General features: G+C 33.8%; 1 protein-coding gene across 1 annotated transcript; it reads right to left on the bottom strand.

The window, feature by feature from the left end:
* Positions 1-12,189: 12,189 nt before the first annotated feature.
* On the bottom strand, positions 12,190-14,224 carry LOC134683494 (uncharacterized). Its single transcript, XM_063542804.1, has 2 exons — positions 14,165-14,224; positions 12,190-12,833 (listed from the first exon to the last, which is right to left on the bottom strand). Exon 2 carries the CDS (start codon positions 12,824-12,826, stop codon positions 12,227-12,229), a length of 600 nt encoding a protein of 199 aa, XP_063398874.1. The 5' UTR covers positions 12,827-12,833; positions 14,165-14,224; the 3' UTR covers positions 12,190-12,226.
* Between the last annotated feature and the right edge of the window lie 741 nt (positions 14,225-14,965).

Here is a 14,965-nt window from a genome sequence, read left to right as displayed (position 1 = left end):
ATATATGTGTAGACAATCAATACAATACAAACCCGAGAGGGAGCATCTCAAAGTTGTATCCCATGCAACTTAGTTAATTTTTACATATTCTGCAAAATCCAGTTAAGTTATGAATTTTCTAAATCATACAATGCATTTAAATTCTATTTATCTAGGGCATGCTAGGCCTCCAAACTTTTCCATATGCACAGGTTTGTCTGTACTCTTGGGTAAATTTTGAGGTGAAAATGCAACCATTTTAGCCAAAAGGTCCACATGAACCTTAATCCAAGGGATGTTTAAGAGTTACGGTCTCCAGTCTTCGGAATTATTCGAGCCTTACTCTGAAATTGAATTTAATATTGTCGCATGTTGTTTTAATGGATTAAACTGGTCAATGCTATTGAAAAATGTGTTTCAGACATTGCTCTAGTTGGACTGAGAACTAAACGGGTTTATAATGTGATATTTTTTTTATACTGGACTGACTTTTGTCCCTGGTACAGTTCTACGTTTCTGATACCTGTCCTTTGTTGAATTTATTGTTCTTAGTATTGTCAGCTTGCTGTCCATAGACCTGGAGCGAAAGCACCGACCGAACCCTCTCGGACATGCAGTAATGTAAAAGTCCGAGCTAGCGGAGGTATAATGTCATGAGACAAATTATGAACGGAACATCAGTTTATACACAGAAAAACCCGTTTACGTTACATTGGTGCCAAACGTGGTTTCTTTTTGAACCTCATTGGGGTGTAAAAGCTTTGACAGAAGTACATTTTGTATGAGAAGCGCTTCATTCTAAAAATGGAGCATTCAATACTTATAATTACATTTTTTATCTAGGATCATGAAAACACGAATTTTATAAAAAAAAATATTTAGTTCACCTGTGAACTTTATTGTGGGACCTCACAGTTATCATGAATGATAAGTTTTATGGAGTAATGCAATTGCTTAAGGAATAACATGCGATTTGCAGTTAGCCAATCAGAATAACGTATTATAATGAAAGCCAATCAGAATAACGTATTATAATGAAACATACATCTAATGTAATTATTTAGAGTTAATAGGGCCTTTTCATTTTATTTTCAATATTCTAGGTTTTCTTTAACTCGAGACAATCGGTAGCGGCAGTGGGGACGGGGGTTGGGGGGACTGAACTTGTTATATATTTTGTGTGTCTATTCAGAAAGATTCTTGTTTTCATTTTTAAACCAGCGGTGTTACATATAGATTTATGTAACCGTTTAATCTCGCTGTAAATGTTTGCACCTGTTTTAAGTCGGGAATCGGATGTACAGTAGTTGTCGTCTCTTTATGTAGTTCATACGTGTTTCTCGTTTCTCGTTTTTTGTATAGATTAGACCGTTGGTTTTCCCGTTTGAACTAGTATTTTTGGGGCCCTTTGTAACTCGTTGTTCGGTGCGAGCCATGAATGCTCCGTGTTGAAGGCCTTACCTTGACCTATAATGGATTACTTTTATAAATTGTTACTTGGACGGAGAGTTTGTCTCATTGGCACTCATACCACATCTTCCTATATCTATTAATTATTAAATTTCGTGTTCATAAAAAAAAGAAATGTATATTTCATTAGGATTAGGTTTTTTAAATTTGCCTACAGTGTATGTATATATCGTGCCCCCTAATCTGTGAAGTATAACGCATAGTCACCAATTTGTATGGATGGATTTTTAATTATATATGTTGAATGGTTATGTTCTGACACTTGACCCCTGTTATAAAACCGACTATTGTGATTTTTTTATTATATACTGCAGCCAGGATGCATTATCCCGAAGAACTGCTTTAATATAGGGGAATTTGGATTATAAACAGTCATATATTATTATAGTTTATAGTGCCATGAACTGATACTTCGTTTAGATAGGGAGCCATTTTGCACGTTATGGAAATAATAATTAAAACTTTCGATCATTTAAGTAATTTTTCAAATCTGAGCTTTTATTCGGGTCAAAGTTTTATTTTATACAAAATTATACTTATAGAGCGGTAGTTTATTCTCATAAAACCATGCAAGTCAAGTACAAAGGTTACAGAGAGGTTAAAAATTATAATATATAAAAATAAAAATGCATTAAAAATGCACAAAATTTCGGATGAGAACATATAAAAGAATATATATACGTATACAGTCAAATGTAAAAGTTAAAATTGTACAAAGAAATACTTTTTGTGTATAAATTATGGTTGTTTAGAAGAAGTGAGTCCACTAATAATGCATCACATAAAATTGAAGTGGTTTCTGAGCGTCTTTGGGTTATTTTTGGAATTAAACAGTGTGTTAAATGTCGGGGTATAATTTTATTTGGAATAAATCTTCTTTCATCTTTTAAAGCCGGACAAACAAAACTATAATGATATTTGTCTCTTATATCTTTATTCGTACATATTAAACATTTTCTTTCACTTTTGTCCTGTTATGATGCTATCTGCCCTTTTCTATTGGCAGGGTATGATTCGCGATGTTCGGAATTTACAAAGTGTAAATATATTTCGGTCAATGATGTTTAAATAATTTTCAAATTCCAAATTTTCTTTAAAGAGCCTAGTATACATAATGCATTTGGAAGTGTTCTGAATATAGCTGAATTCCAAAGTTTAAACTGGTCAATTAAACTATTCGAAGTTGGATACCACTAAATTACAGGCTCCTGACTTGGGACAGGCACATACATACATAATGTGGCGGGGTTAAACATGTTAGCGGGATTCCAACTCCCCTAACCTGGAACACTGGTATAACAGTACAACATAAAAACGAACTATACATATCAGTTAAAAAAGGCTTAACTCATCAGATTGACAAAAATAGAAGTGGACGTGGCTGGGTACTTCAGTTCAAATCTTTCACATAAACTAATTGAATCGACTGAAGTAGACACTTGAGTGTTTAAAAAGTGTCCAAAATCTTTCCATCAGTTGAACCTGAAATTAGAGGCCAAAATCGACCCTTACCGGCGGACCAACTCCTTTATACAAGATTAATGATAACTTATTTTCATCTATAAGCAGCCTGCACTTATATAATATCATTGGACATTTGATGCTTATTTCCAATAATATCGTCCATTTTCATACTTCTCATCCTATAAAAGAATTAGTTTCACCAGTTTATTAAATAAATCTAACTAACATTCTATTGATAAATTACACTGTCTCCCTTTTTAATTACATTGTCAGATCTGGTTAACAACAGTCCAAGGTAGTTGAATTCTTTCACTATTTCAATTTCATTATGAATATTGATTAGGAGATAACTGTATATTGTATTTTAAGATCCGACGGCATCAAATCGCCAACTGATGCCGTCGAAGCTTAAAATACAATATTGTTATCTCCATTCTATTGAAACTGACAGAAAACAACGTTAAAACTAGTATCTAAAATCTGTCATATCATCTGCGCTTGCGCGTACGTTCGATAGCATTTTATGTAAATTTACCTGGTACTATTACTAGATTTATTTCACTTGACTGGTAATAAACACTACTGAAAATTGCCAAACAACTATTTTATCAATAAACTGACGTTTATTAAAATGTAAATAACAGTACTGGACTAACATCCCAGCTCCTATGTTCTAACAGGGGTGATCTCGGAGCCGTAACACCCCTACCAGACCACCCCAGTTTGAGTTTAGTTGTTTTGCATGCTTTCCTTTGTTCTGTAACATTTTTGCGGGAATGTCAATCAAATCCTCTATAAAACTTGTAATTAATTATACGGAAAGACTATCTATCGAAATTAACGTAGAAAAATCCAGTGTCTATGCTGGGTTTCGAAATCCAGACCTTAAGCATATCAACTCACGACACATACCACTACACAAGGACGACTGGGTACCAACTTTCAGTAATTTAACATACTTAAAGGAACGGCAAGATATTTTTATAAATAGTTGGGCGAGTTGGTAGACCTTTATTCAGTCTCAGTGGGGTTTAAATTAAGTTGTCGGACTGATTGTTCAATTTGATTTTACATTTTTTTTAAAAGTGGGGAGTCGGTAAACAAGAGTGGGATATTTTTTTAAAAATAAAGTGGCGATCTAGTGTGGGCCGATTGGCCAGTGGGGCGAGTTGACATTGTTTCATATCTACTCCTCTTGTTCGGGGGTCGTAAAGGGTATACATCATATAGTAATATATAAAGTTTATATTATGGTTGTGTGGCGTTCTAAACTAGATTTTATAGATATTTTTTTGGTAGGGGTGTGCCATTTTTGCCTAAAAAAACTTACCCATTTTAATATAACATTCACTGAAATTCAATACCTTAATAGTTATATAAAAATTTAAGAAAGAATGACCTACTCTTATATACAATATTTAAAATATGACCCATGCTTATATAAGCACTAATTACTCATCATCACTCATAATTCATAAATATACCAGCTACCCTTAAGTTTTTATATATGAATTGACATCAATTGGTGCACATAATATATTTCATAATGTAAGATTCTCAATTTAGCATATTTATATATGATATATGTAGAGCATACCCCAACTCAATATACAGTTATCAAACGTAATGCATTTTAATATAGGATATCATCAAAAAGGAGGGTCATTCTTATATAATTACATTAGATGTATGTTTCATTATAATACGTTATTCTGATTGGCTAACAGCACATCACATGTTATTCCGTAAACAGTTGCATGAGACAATAACATTTATCATGCATGATGACGCGAGGTCCCACAATAAAGTGCACAGGTGAATTAAATAAAACTGGATACAAATCGTGTTTTCATGATCATAGCTAAAAAAATGTAATTATAAGTATTGAATGCTTCTGTTTGTAACTTTATAGGGTTGTAAAAGCGTTGACCTTGCGTACATTTTTAGAATGAAGCGCTTCCGCGCTTCATACAAAATGTACTTCGGTCAACGCTTTTACACCCCAATAAATTTACAAAAAAAAGCATTCAATTCTTAAATAAAATCTCGCAAAATTATGACCCATATTTTTGGCACATCCCCGTATACCCAATAATAGGAAGTTGACCCCCGTGGTGCACACGGCGCGTCCTCGTGTGATAACTTTGACTGAAAATTGCCACAAACAACTATTTTATCAATAAACTGACGCGTATTAAAATGTAAATAACAGTACTGGGCTTACCGCTAGGCGTTTTTACATGAACGAGTACTGACAGGTATTTAATCGATCGCGATTGGTGTAGTGGTTAGTGCATCGGACTACTAACACAAAGGTTACTGGTTCGATTCCCGTTTGGGATGAAAATTTCAGGAACCCAATTTTCGGCTCTCCCTTGACACCATTTGCAAGTATGGTCTTAAGGAAACGATGATAGTCCGTCGGACGGGGACGATAAATGGCTGGCCCGTGTTAAGAGAGAGCCACATCTCTTGCACGTTAAAGACACCCTTGTAGATTTCGAAAAAGAGTAGGCTAATGCCGCTACAAGGCAGCACTCGCACCCGCAAAGTGGAAAGGGATTAATATAAGTTGCAAAACTTGTTTCCCAATCCACTATAAATAAATATGTTTAAATTTAAATTAATCGATCGCGAAAGTTAGTGAACTGAACAAAATATTTTTTTTCCTTTGCGGTAAATTGCAGCATTTTCAAATTTCAAGTTAAAATCAAATCAAATGTGGATCATAAGGCTCTTATTCCTATGTATCTCCTAACCCATTAAGTCAGATGATCTGCATCAAATACTCAACTCGGAATGTTATATGTGGAACGCTTAAAGGAAATATTGTCTAAAATTATAATAATGGACGATAATCCGAAAACAACCCGATTGTTTTAACTATTGAAGTAGTTATGTAAAAGCTGAAATTGTTTAGTTTTTGTTTGTGAAATATTTGTTTATTTCACGACAACATTGTTTAAAAGTTATTACTGGGTAGCAATTTATGTGCAGTACAAACGTATGTAGAATGTAACGTCAAATTAACGCTATTGACTATCAAAAAAACACATCAGCTTTATTACCAATGTTATTTCAACTGATCGGGCGGAGCTTACGTTTTAGTTTGCATAAGGACAGTCTATTTGAAGATGTGTGTGATAAGGATGATTCCCGTTATAATTATAACTGATTTCTAATCACCTATCAGTGTCATCAAAGGAATTTACAAAAGAATGACTGGACACTTCATTGGTGTGTTTATTCTAAAACACCTATCTATAGATATAATTGAGTAATACGAAGTTAGTATTTTTTAACACTAAGTTATTGAATTGTTAAGGTTCCACTAAAGTCAAAATATAGGACTCTTCATAAACATCTAAACTTTGCCTGTATTTTTCAACCTATAATGAATAAAGTCATAAACTATGAAAACATATGTTCATTTAAACATACTTTACATATACACACTGTGTAAATTGTAAATAAACTTGAAATTGTTATGTTGTGGCCAAACCGGTTCTTGGGGTGAACACTAAATTTTCAAAAAAATCTGCAGGCCTGCAAGACGACTTAATTTGCTTAAAATTGGTATGGATGAATACTGTAACATGTAATGCAGGGCAAGCCATTGTTGATTTGTCACATACATATGTTTTAATGGCATATTTGTCCAATTTCTGTATTGTACCTTCCATATTAGTTCACTTAGTTACATGAAATTAACTGAAACTTGAAAATCAATACCTTTTATAAAAAATCAACAATGGCTTGCCCTGCATTACATGTAATATTATTCGTCCATATCAATTTTAAGCAAATTAAGTCGTCTTGCAGGCCTGCAGATTTTTTTGAAAATTTAGTGTTCACCCCAAGAACCGGTTTGGCCACAACATAACAATTTCAAGTTTATTTACAATTTACACAGTGTGTATATCAAGGGGTACAATCAAAATCACGTGATAGATATACACACACCGGAAGTAACAGTCGAGCAGACCGCTTGAAAGGTAAGTAGTCGTATTTACTTGTTTATATCAATAAAATTTAATAAATAAGGTAGTGCACCGAATGTCGGATAGTATGTAGTTTTAAAATACACTATTGTTTTTGCTAGAAAGCGTGCAGTAATTGCAAACACTTCGACACAGAAAGTTTGGAACTGTGTCGAAGTGTTAGCATTAACTGCACGCTTCCCATCAAGGATAATTGTGTATTTCAAAACTAAATAGTATCCGACATTCGTAGCACTACCTTATGTATTAAATTTTATTGATATAAACGAGTAAATACGACTACTTACCTTTCAAGCGGTCTGCTCGACTGTTACTTCCGGTGTGTGTATATCCATCACGTGATTTTGATTGTACCCCTGGTATATGTGTATTTCAAAACTAAATAGTATCCGACATTCGTAGCACTACCTTATATAGGTGTATATGTAAAGTATGTTTTAATGAACATATGTTTTCATAGTTTATGACTTTATTCATTATAGGTTGAAAAATACAGGCAAAGTTTAGATGTTTATGAAGTGTCCTATATTTTGACTTTAGTGGAACCTTAATGTCTACAAACATAGTAGTAGTTACATATTATATATATTCCAATCCAGAATGGCTGACAATACCAAGGGAAACTACAAATCATTAATAGAAAAAAAACATGGCTTAAACGAAAACGTCAAAACAAAAGTTTACAATCGACAACACAGAACAATAAAGTCCAGTATCATGAAGCAATCTTAGTGCTTAAGACCATCTTAAGATCGTCATATTTGCTAAGAGAGTATATCTTGAAGTAATCTTAGAATGATTGACCGCCCTTAAAATTCATGTTGCACTCGTAACCATAAGAGTACTCTTTATCCTTCTTGGAACGCTCTCTTAGTTTTAATCTTAACGACTGGGTATCTCTAACGTCGATAATCAACTTAAGAATTTCTTTGATTGCTCTTAGTAAATTTTAAGTGTTATCTTTGATTGCTCTTAGCAAATTTAATGTGTATCAGCATTCTTTTTCTACTTAAAATTTACGAGAAATTTCTAGGTGGTCAGGTGCACTCCTTTCTCTATAAATGGCACCTGCAATGTTCTTGCTTGTGTGCCAAAGAGAGCAAAATGGAACATCCATAAGGATTTTCAGAGAGCGAATAAATCCAATGCATTTCCTAGACGACAGGATTGTCGGTGATTGCAAAATCTAAAATGTCCCCAGTACAGTAACAGCATTTTTTATTTGAATAAATGTCAGCATTGTTTCCGATTCATCTTTGTTAAAGTTGGCTTTTCTTATGATGAGATGTGGTATGATTCCCAATGAGACAACTATCTTACAAGGTTCTAATGAAGTGGATGTAAGAAATTATAGGCAATTGTACGTCCTTCCGTAATGACAAAAGTCGGCTACCACATAATCGGCTATCAAAGGCCCCGACATGAAAAATATGAACAATTCAATGGAGAAAACCCATCTATAACAAAACAGTTTACGAAAAACAAAAAGGGCAGACATTAAGCAACGTCGACCACGTAAATATATGCTCTTTGACTTGGAAAAGGCACATACAGAACGTGGCGGGGTTGTATATGTTTAAGAGCGTTCATCTCTTCACTAACCTGCCGGGACAGTGGAGTTGCATCACAACAGAAGAACAATCAGTTGAAAAAAGCTTGACTCTTCAAATCGATATTACTTACGTTTAAGCCATTCCAATTGATATTGTATAGTGTGTCTTTCTATGTTGTGATGTTACACTATTGTTTCAGATCACATAAGGGAAAAGGTTTGGTACCATTAAAACAAACGTTTAATCCCGCTACAATTGTTTGCATCTGTCCTAAGTCAGGAATCTGATGTTCAGTAGTTGTCGTTTGTTTATGTGGTTCATAAGTGTTTCTCGTTTTTTTATATATAGATTAGACCATTGGTTTTCTCGTCTGAATGGGTTTACAACTAATTATTTTTGGGGCCCTTTATAGCTTGCTGTTAGGTGTGGGTCAAGGCTCCGTGTTGAAGACCGTAAATTGACCTATAATGGTTTACATTTATAAATTGGGACTTGGATGGAGAGTTGTCTCATTGGCACTCGTACCACATCTTCCTATACCCAATAATCTCTAACAAATACACAAACCGGACATGGCAGTGTATTTATGACATCCTCAACAACAAAAAATGGCACAGAGTATAGATCTGAGGATAATCGCAGTTACTGACAGCTAGTTCAAAGCCAATAACAACGACTAAAAAATGAATCTAAGACTAAGATATCAGTCGGTACACATTTAAAAGTCATAAGAAGCCTCAAATTAAAAAAAATAATGCATGTGACTTTTTATAACTCAATGGATAGTTTTCATTATAAAACTGATGTACACATACTTTTTTATTTAAGAATTGAATGCTTCTTTTTGTAACTTTATATGGGTGTAAAAGCGTTGACTGAAGTACATTTTGTATGAAGCGCGGTAAAATTATAAAAAGAAGCATTCAATACTTATAACTACACTTTTTAGCTATGATCATGAAAACACGAATTTTTATTTAATTCACATGTGCACTTTATTATGGGACCAAGTGTTATCCTGAATGAAAAGTTTTATTTAAGAATTGAATGCTTCTTTTTGTAACTTCATTGGGGTGTAAAAGCGTTGACCGAAGTACATTTTGTATTTCCGCGCTTCATTCTAAAAATGTGCGCACGCTCAACGCTTTTACAACCCTATGAAGTAATAAGATAATTACATTTTTCAGCTATGACCATGAACACGAATTTTATAATTGTTTTGTTTAATTCACCTGTGCACTTTTGTGTGGGACCACGTGTTATCATGAATGAAGTTTTATTGAGTAATGTAATTGCTGAAGGAATAACAAGTGATGTGCAGTTAGCCAATCAAAATAAAGTATTACAATGAAACATACATCGAATGTAATTATTGAGTAATGTAATTATATCCCCGTTTTAAAAAAGGGGGGTATACTGTTTTACCTCTGTCTGTCCGTCAGTCCGTCCGTCCCATGAAACTTTCGTCACATTTTTCTCAGGAACTACAATACATGGATTTCTGAAATTTGGTTTCAGGGTTTAACTAAGTCAGGTATACCGTGGGATGTGTTTTTAGATTGATCACTTGACAACTTCCTGTTTACCGAACACTTGTTTGATTTTACACATGATAGCCAAGTTGAAAATGTTCGTCACATTTTTCTCAGGAACTACAATACAAGGATTTCTGAAATTTGGTTTCAGGGTTTATCTAAGTCAGTTATACCGTGTGATGCGTTATCAGATTGATCACTTGACAACTTCCTGTTTACCGAACACTTGTTTGATTTTACACATGATATCCAAGTTGAAAATGTTCGTCACATTTTTCTCAGGAACTACAATACAATGATTTCTTAAATTTGGTTTCAGGATTTATATAAGTCAGCTATACCGTGTGATGCGTTTTCAGATTCATCACTCGACAACTTCCTGTTTACCGAACACTTGTATGATTTTACACATGATAGCCAAGTTGAAAATTTTCGTCACATTTTTCTCAGGAACTACAATACAAGGATTTCTGAAATTTGGTTTCAGGATTTATATAAGTCAGCTATACTGTGTGATGCGTTTTCAGATTCATCACTCGACATCTTCCTGTTTACCGAACACTTGCATATTTTTACACTATTAATATTATCCACTTGCGGCGGGGGTATCATCAGTGAGCAGTAGCTCGCAGTTTACTTGTTGCTTACGGAATAAAATGTGATGGCTGTGCAATTAACCAATCAGAATAAAGTATTATAATGAAACCTACATCTAATGTAAGTATACGAAAATTCTTTAATTTGTTCATATTTAGAAGAAGTTTACTTTATTTTCATTGCTTCCTACCTACATATTTTCCGTATGCAAAGTGACCTCAGTGTGACCCATCTCATAAAAATCCGGTGATCGCAATACGCATGAATGTTCTTAAAATTAAACTTTTATCTGATTGTTCATGTTAAACACGTGCTCAATATCCTTGTTTTTTTTGTTGTTGTTGACAAACAGGTGACAATCGTTAAAAGAGGGACAAAAGATACCAAAAGGGACAGTCAAACTCATAAATCTAAAACTAACTGACAACGCCATGGCTAAAAATGAAAAAGACAAACAGAAAAACAATAGTACACATGACACAACATAGAAAACTAAAGAATAAACAACACGAACCCCACCAAAAACTAGAGGTGATCTCAGGTGCTCCGGAAGGATAAGCAGATCCTGCTCCACATGCGGCACCCGTCGTGTTGCTTATGTGATTACAAATCCGGTAAATAGTCTAATTCGGTAGGTCAAATACATGAAAGGGAAGGGGATTGTAGTTACGACGTCAGGAACATATTCGATATCATTTGTGAAATGGTTATTCCATAACGGTCAACCAACTCGTGATGGCGTCCGTAAAATTTACGAAGGGATGATTTCAACTTCACCATCTGGAACTCTTGATTTAATAGCTTCCTTGTGAGCAGTAACCCTCTATCAAGAAAATCATGATAGGAAATGCAAACACGGTAATATCGTATCAATTGAGAGATATATACCCCGTATGCAGGTGCTGCTGGAATGTTGCTACTTAGAAATGGAAAGTTCACAATTGGAAAGCTGAAATCATCTCTTTTGTCGTAAAGTTTTGTCTTCAACCGACCCTCATTGTCAATTTCTAGATGTAAGTCAAGATATGAAGCTGACTTAACTGTATCTGTATTTTCCTTTGGAAGACAAAACACACATATGGATGGTTTCCTATCTACTCCTATGATTGCAAATGAGACAACTCTCCACAAGAGACCAACATGACAAACAAATTAACAACTATAGGTTACCGTATATGTCTACATTTTTTAAAAATACAATTAGTTTCTTATAAAGTTTAAAAACAAACAAATGGTAGAAATGTTAAGACTTTCGTCAGAGAAAAATCTTTTGGAAAACAGATATCTGACCAACGACTAACCCCAAATGATTTTCCAGGGTTCCTTAGTGTCTGATCAAAGACGAATAGTGATAGATAAGCTGGCCAGTTTTTTTTCGATTGGTTATGAATTTCGAACAGCGGTATACTACTGTTGCCTTTATTTGTTGACGGTAATGGTGAGTACATTAAACGAGATTAAATGTCATAGAACAGGATTTGCAAGACAGAGACACTTTACTCTCATTTGTAAGTTTTGAGTAAAAAATTTAAAGAAAAAAAAAAGATTTTAAAAATGTCGGTGAGATTATAAAAAAAATAACAGTGTGATTGGAACAATTTATCAACAAAATTGTTAAAATATTAAACTAACGTGTAACTCGACAGCATCTGATATCATATCGTAAACGACCATTATTTCTTTTCAACTGGAAAGCCTGTAAATACTGTCCACCACTACAGGCAACCGTTTGTCTGTCTAAATAAAAGCTTTCCCATTTACCTGCAGATGTTGACCCTGTGCTTTTATTTTGACAACTCAATCTTCCACCTAGGTTGCAACAATTATATGTATATCGGTACATAGAATGACCTCGATTTCTACCTAATTTGAAACCGTTTACGAGACCCTCATAACATGACACCTTCTGCCTATCCAAGAAAATCACCTCTCCTTTACCTCCGTCGGATGTAAACGGATTGTTTACATTCCGTGTATTGCATGCATTTCCGAAATGTCTACAACATCTGTACTTGTAACGGATCAGATTAGCTCCAGCTCGCTCTAGTTTAAACATATTAATAACGTTACCACGACCTCCACAACTAACTTTGTGACGATCAAGGTAAACAGTATTACCTTTTCCCGCGTCATTCCAATCTGTGTATTTGTCCCAGCATCCATAGACTCTGTTTGACAATAAGAATATGTATCCTAGACACATCAGCTTACCCACACTATTTAACATGATGAATCTGTAAGTAATAAAAATAGGCGAAATATCTTGAATGGATCTTCGACAACAAATTGGACGGGAAATCGAAGAAAGTACATTTTGTTCCATAGATCAAATGATTTTATCTTAAGTGAACTTTTGCTTTATAAGAGAGCTTATTTGAAGTGTTATCGGTCAAGAGAAATAACCTTAAGTTTTACGGGTCAAGAAAAATAACTTGATTTTTAAATAGTTCAGAATATAATTCACCATAGCGTGTTTGATGCAGATATTTGAATTCAGACATAATGGACTATAGGGGTAAAACATAACTCCAAAATTGTTTAAGAAGCTCGGCAAATTTGTTTAGATCTCAACTTGAAATATGAACAATCCAAAATCATATGCATTGTCAGTGTAAAACAGTTCGACAAAAACGTTTAAAGTTTGAAAATTATTGTTCTTTCACTTAGAATCGAATCGACATATATCTACAAAACGTGTAATATAATGTAGCTCTATTTATTCCTTACCTGCAAATGTCTGAAAATAGGCTATAAATTAAAATTTCCATTTGGTGGAGCCACCTTTGTGATCCTTAGATATTTTGATTGTTCTGAGAACAGAATTTGAAAGTTCAGTTGACCTTGTACTATCATTGGCGTATCTTTGATGAGTTTTAAATAGCAAGGAAAGATTACTATTATAAAAATAAGAAGATGTAATTTATAATAAAATCATCATAGCTACCAGGTTTATTTTTACGCAAGACTTTTCGTTTACAAATGACTCATCTTTCATGTTCGAATCAAAGGGGTTAAAACGGACAAATAAAGTGCGAAGTTGAAGAGCGTTGAGGACCATTATTACGTTAGGTTAACATTGTCCAAGTACAGCTAAAGTAATCTATTCCTGGGAGAGAAAATTCTTAGTATTTCTTATGATTGCCGATGAGTCATCTCTCCCCTTCAATCCAATAACGTAGAAATAAGCAATTTTTATGTTTAGACTATTTTATAGTCCAGGGATTAGTTTCACGGCCAGGAGGGATAATTTTACATTTAACAAGCCAAGAAAACTGAATTAACGTTATGGATACAATGCATATGATAAAAGAAAACAAAATCAAAAGACTCAAAGTTAAATGTAATAAAAAGGGTATAAACCTGAGATTAGTAAAAACATCACTGACCTTAAGGGATATACAAACAGTGCAGATTTATGTTCTGTGTTAGGTGCATATTGACTGCAGTATGTACTTATTATCTGATATTGTTTTAGTGAAGATGATAACTTTCAGTGAAATAGTTCTTCACTTTGTGCCCGAATATTGTATCAGGAACAAAATAATAAAATTTAATTGAAACTTACCTGTAAAGATGCTGAAGATAGTGGTAATGAATGTCGAAACATTCTTGCTTCTTATATATATGTTCGTATCCGTTTCTTAAAAAAATAAACACATTTATCAGCTTACCACAAATCAATTACGTTTCTCGGAAAGTTGTGTTCAATTTTTTTAAAAACAGCATTAAACTCTAACATACAAAATACTTTAAGCAACATGTGGTATATATATTTTGTATAAATGTTATTGCGTTCAATTTTTAAAAAATAAAATTAAGCTCTAACATACAAATTACTTTAAGAAGCAGGTGGTATATATATTTTGTATTAATGTACATTTTTCAACTCAGAACAAAATCGTCAACCCAGCTGATATTTCCCGGTTTATTTGTTACCTTGATACAAATTGATAAAGTACATTGTGATCTACATGTATAAGCTGGAAATGGTGTTCTTTATATATTGTTCTTTTTATCTATGAATTTCTTATATTGTTAATTAACAAGTCAGTCAAATAACCACAAAGAAAATCATTAGCGCATATACTGTTTATGGAATCATATAAAAACTTCGTCAGAACCACGAGGCAAACCATGCATGGTAATTCCCATGTCAATGATTGTTTCTGTTAGGTATTAAAATGTAAATGAGGTCTCAGAATAACGTAGGTTGTATCAAAATTATAAGGCAGACGTTCAGTCTATAGTTACCATACTGTAATGAGTTTTGTTCTTTGTTCAAGGTCGTACGATGATACATTAGATAGTAATTCACAGTAAGGGGTGTGGTTTCGCATTTGATGCGCATGAGTAATTCGATTTTGTT

Source organism: Mytilus trossulus, chromosome 9 (genome assembly GCF_036588685.1).
Source record: "Mytilus trossulus isolate FHL-02 chromosome 9, PNRI_Mtr1.1.1.hap1, whole genome shotgun sequence".
Taxonomy (NCBI): domain Eukaryota; kingdom Metazoa; phylum Mollusca; class Bivalvia; order Mytilida; family Mytilidae; genus Mytilus; species Mytilus trossulus.
Note: the sequence above shows the minus strand (reverse complement) of the source record. Positions and strands in the feature narration are given on the sequence as shown.

Bases quoted from the DNA above. Each gene is read 5' to 3' on its own strand.
- LOC134683494 (XM_063542804.1), bottom strand. From the start codon at position 12,826: ATGTTAAATAGTGTGGGTAAGCTGATGTGTCTAGGATACATATTCTTA.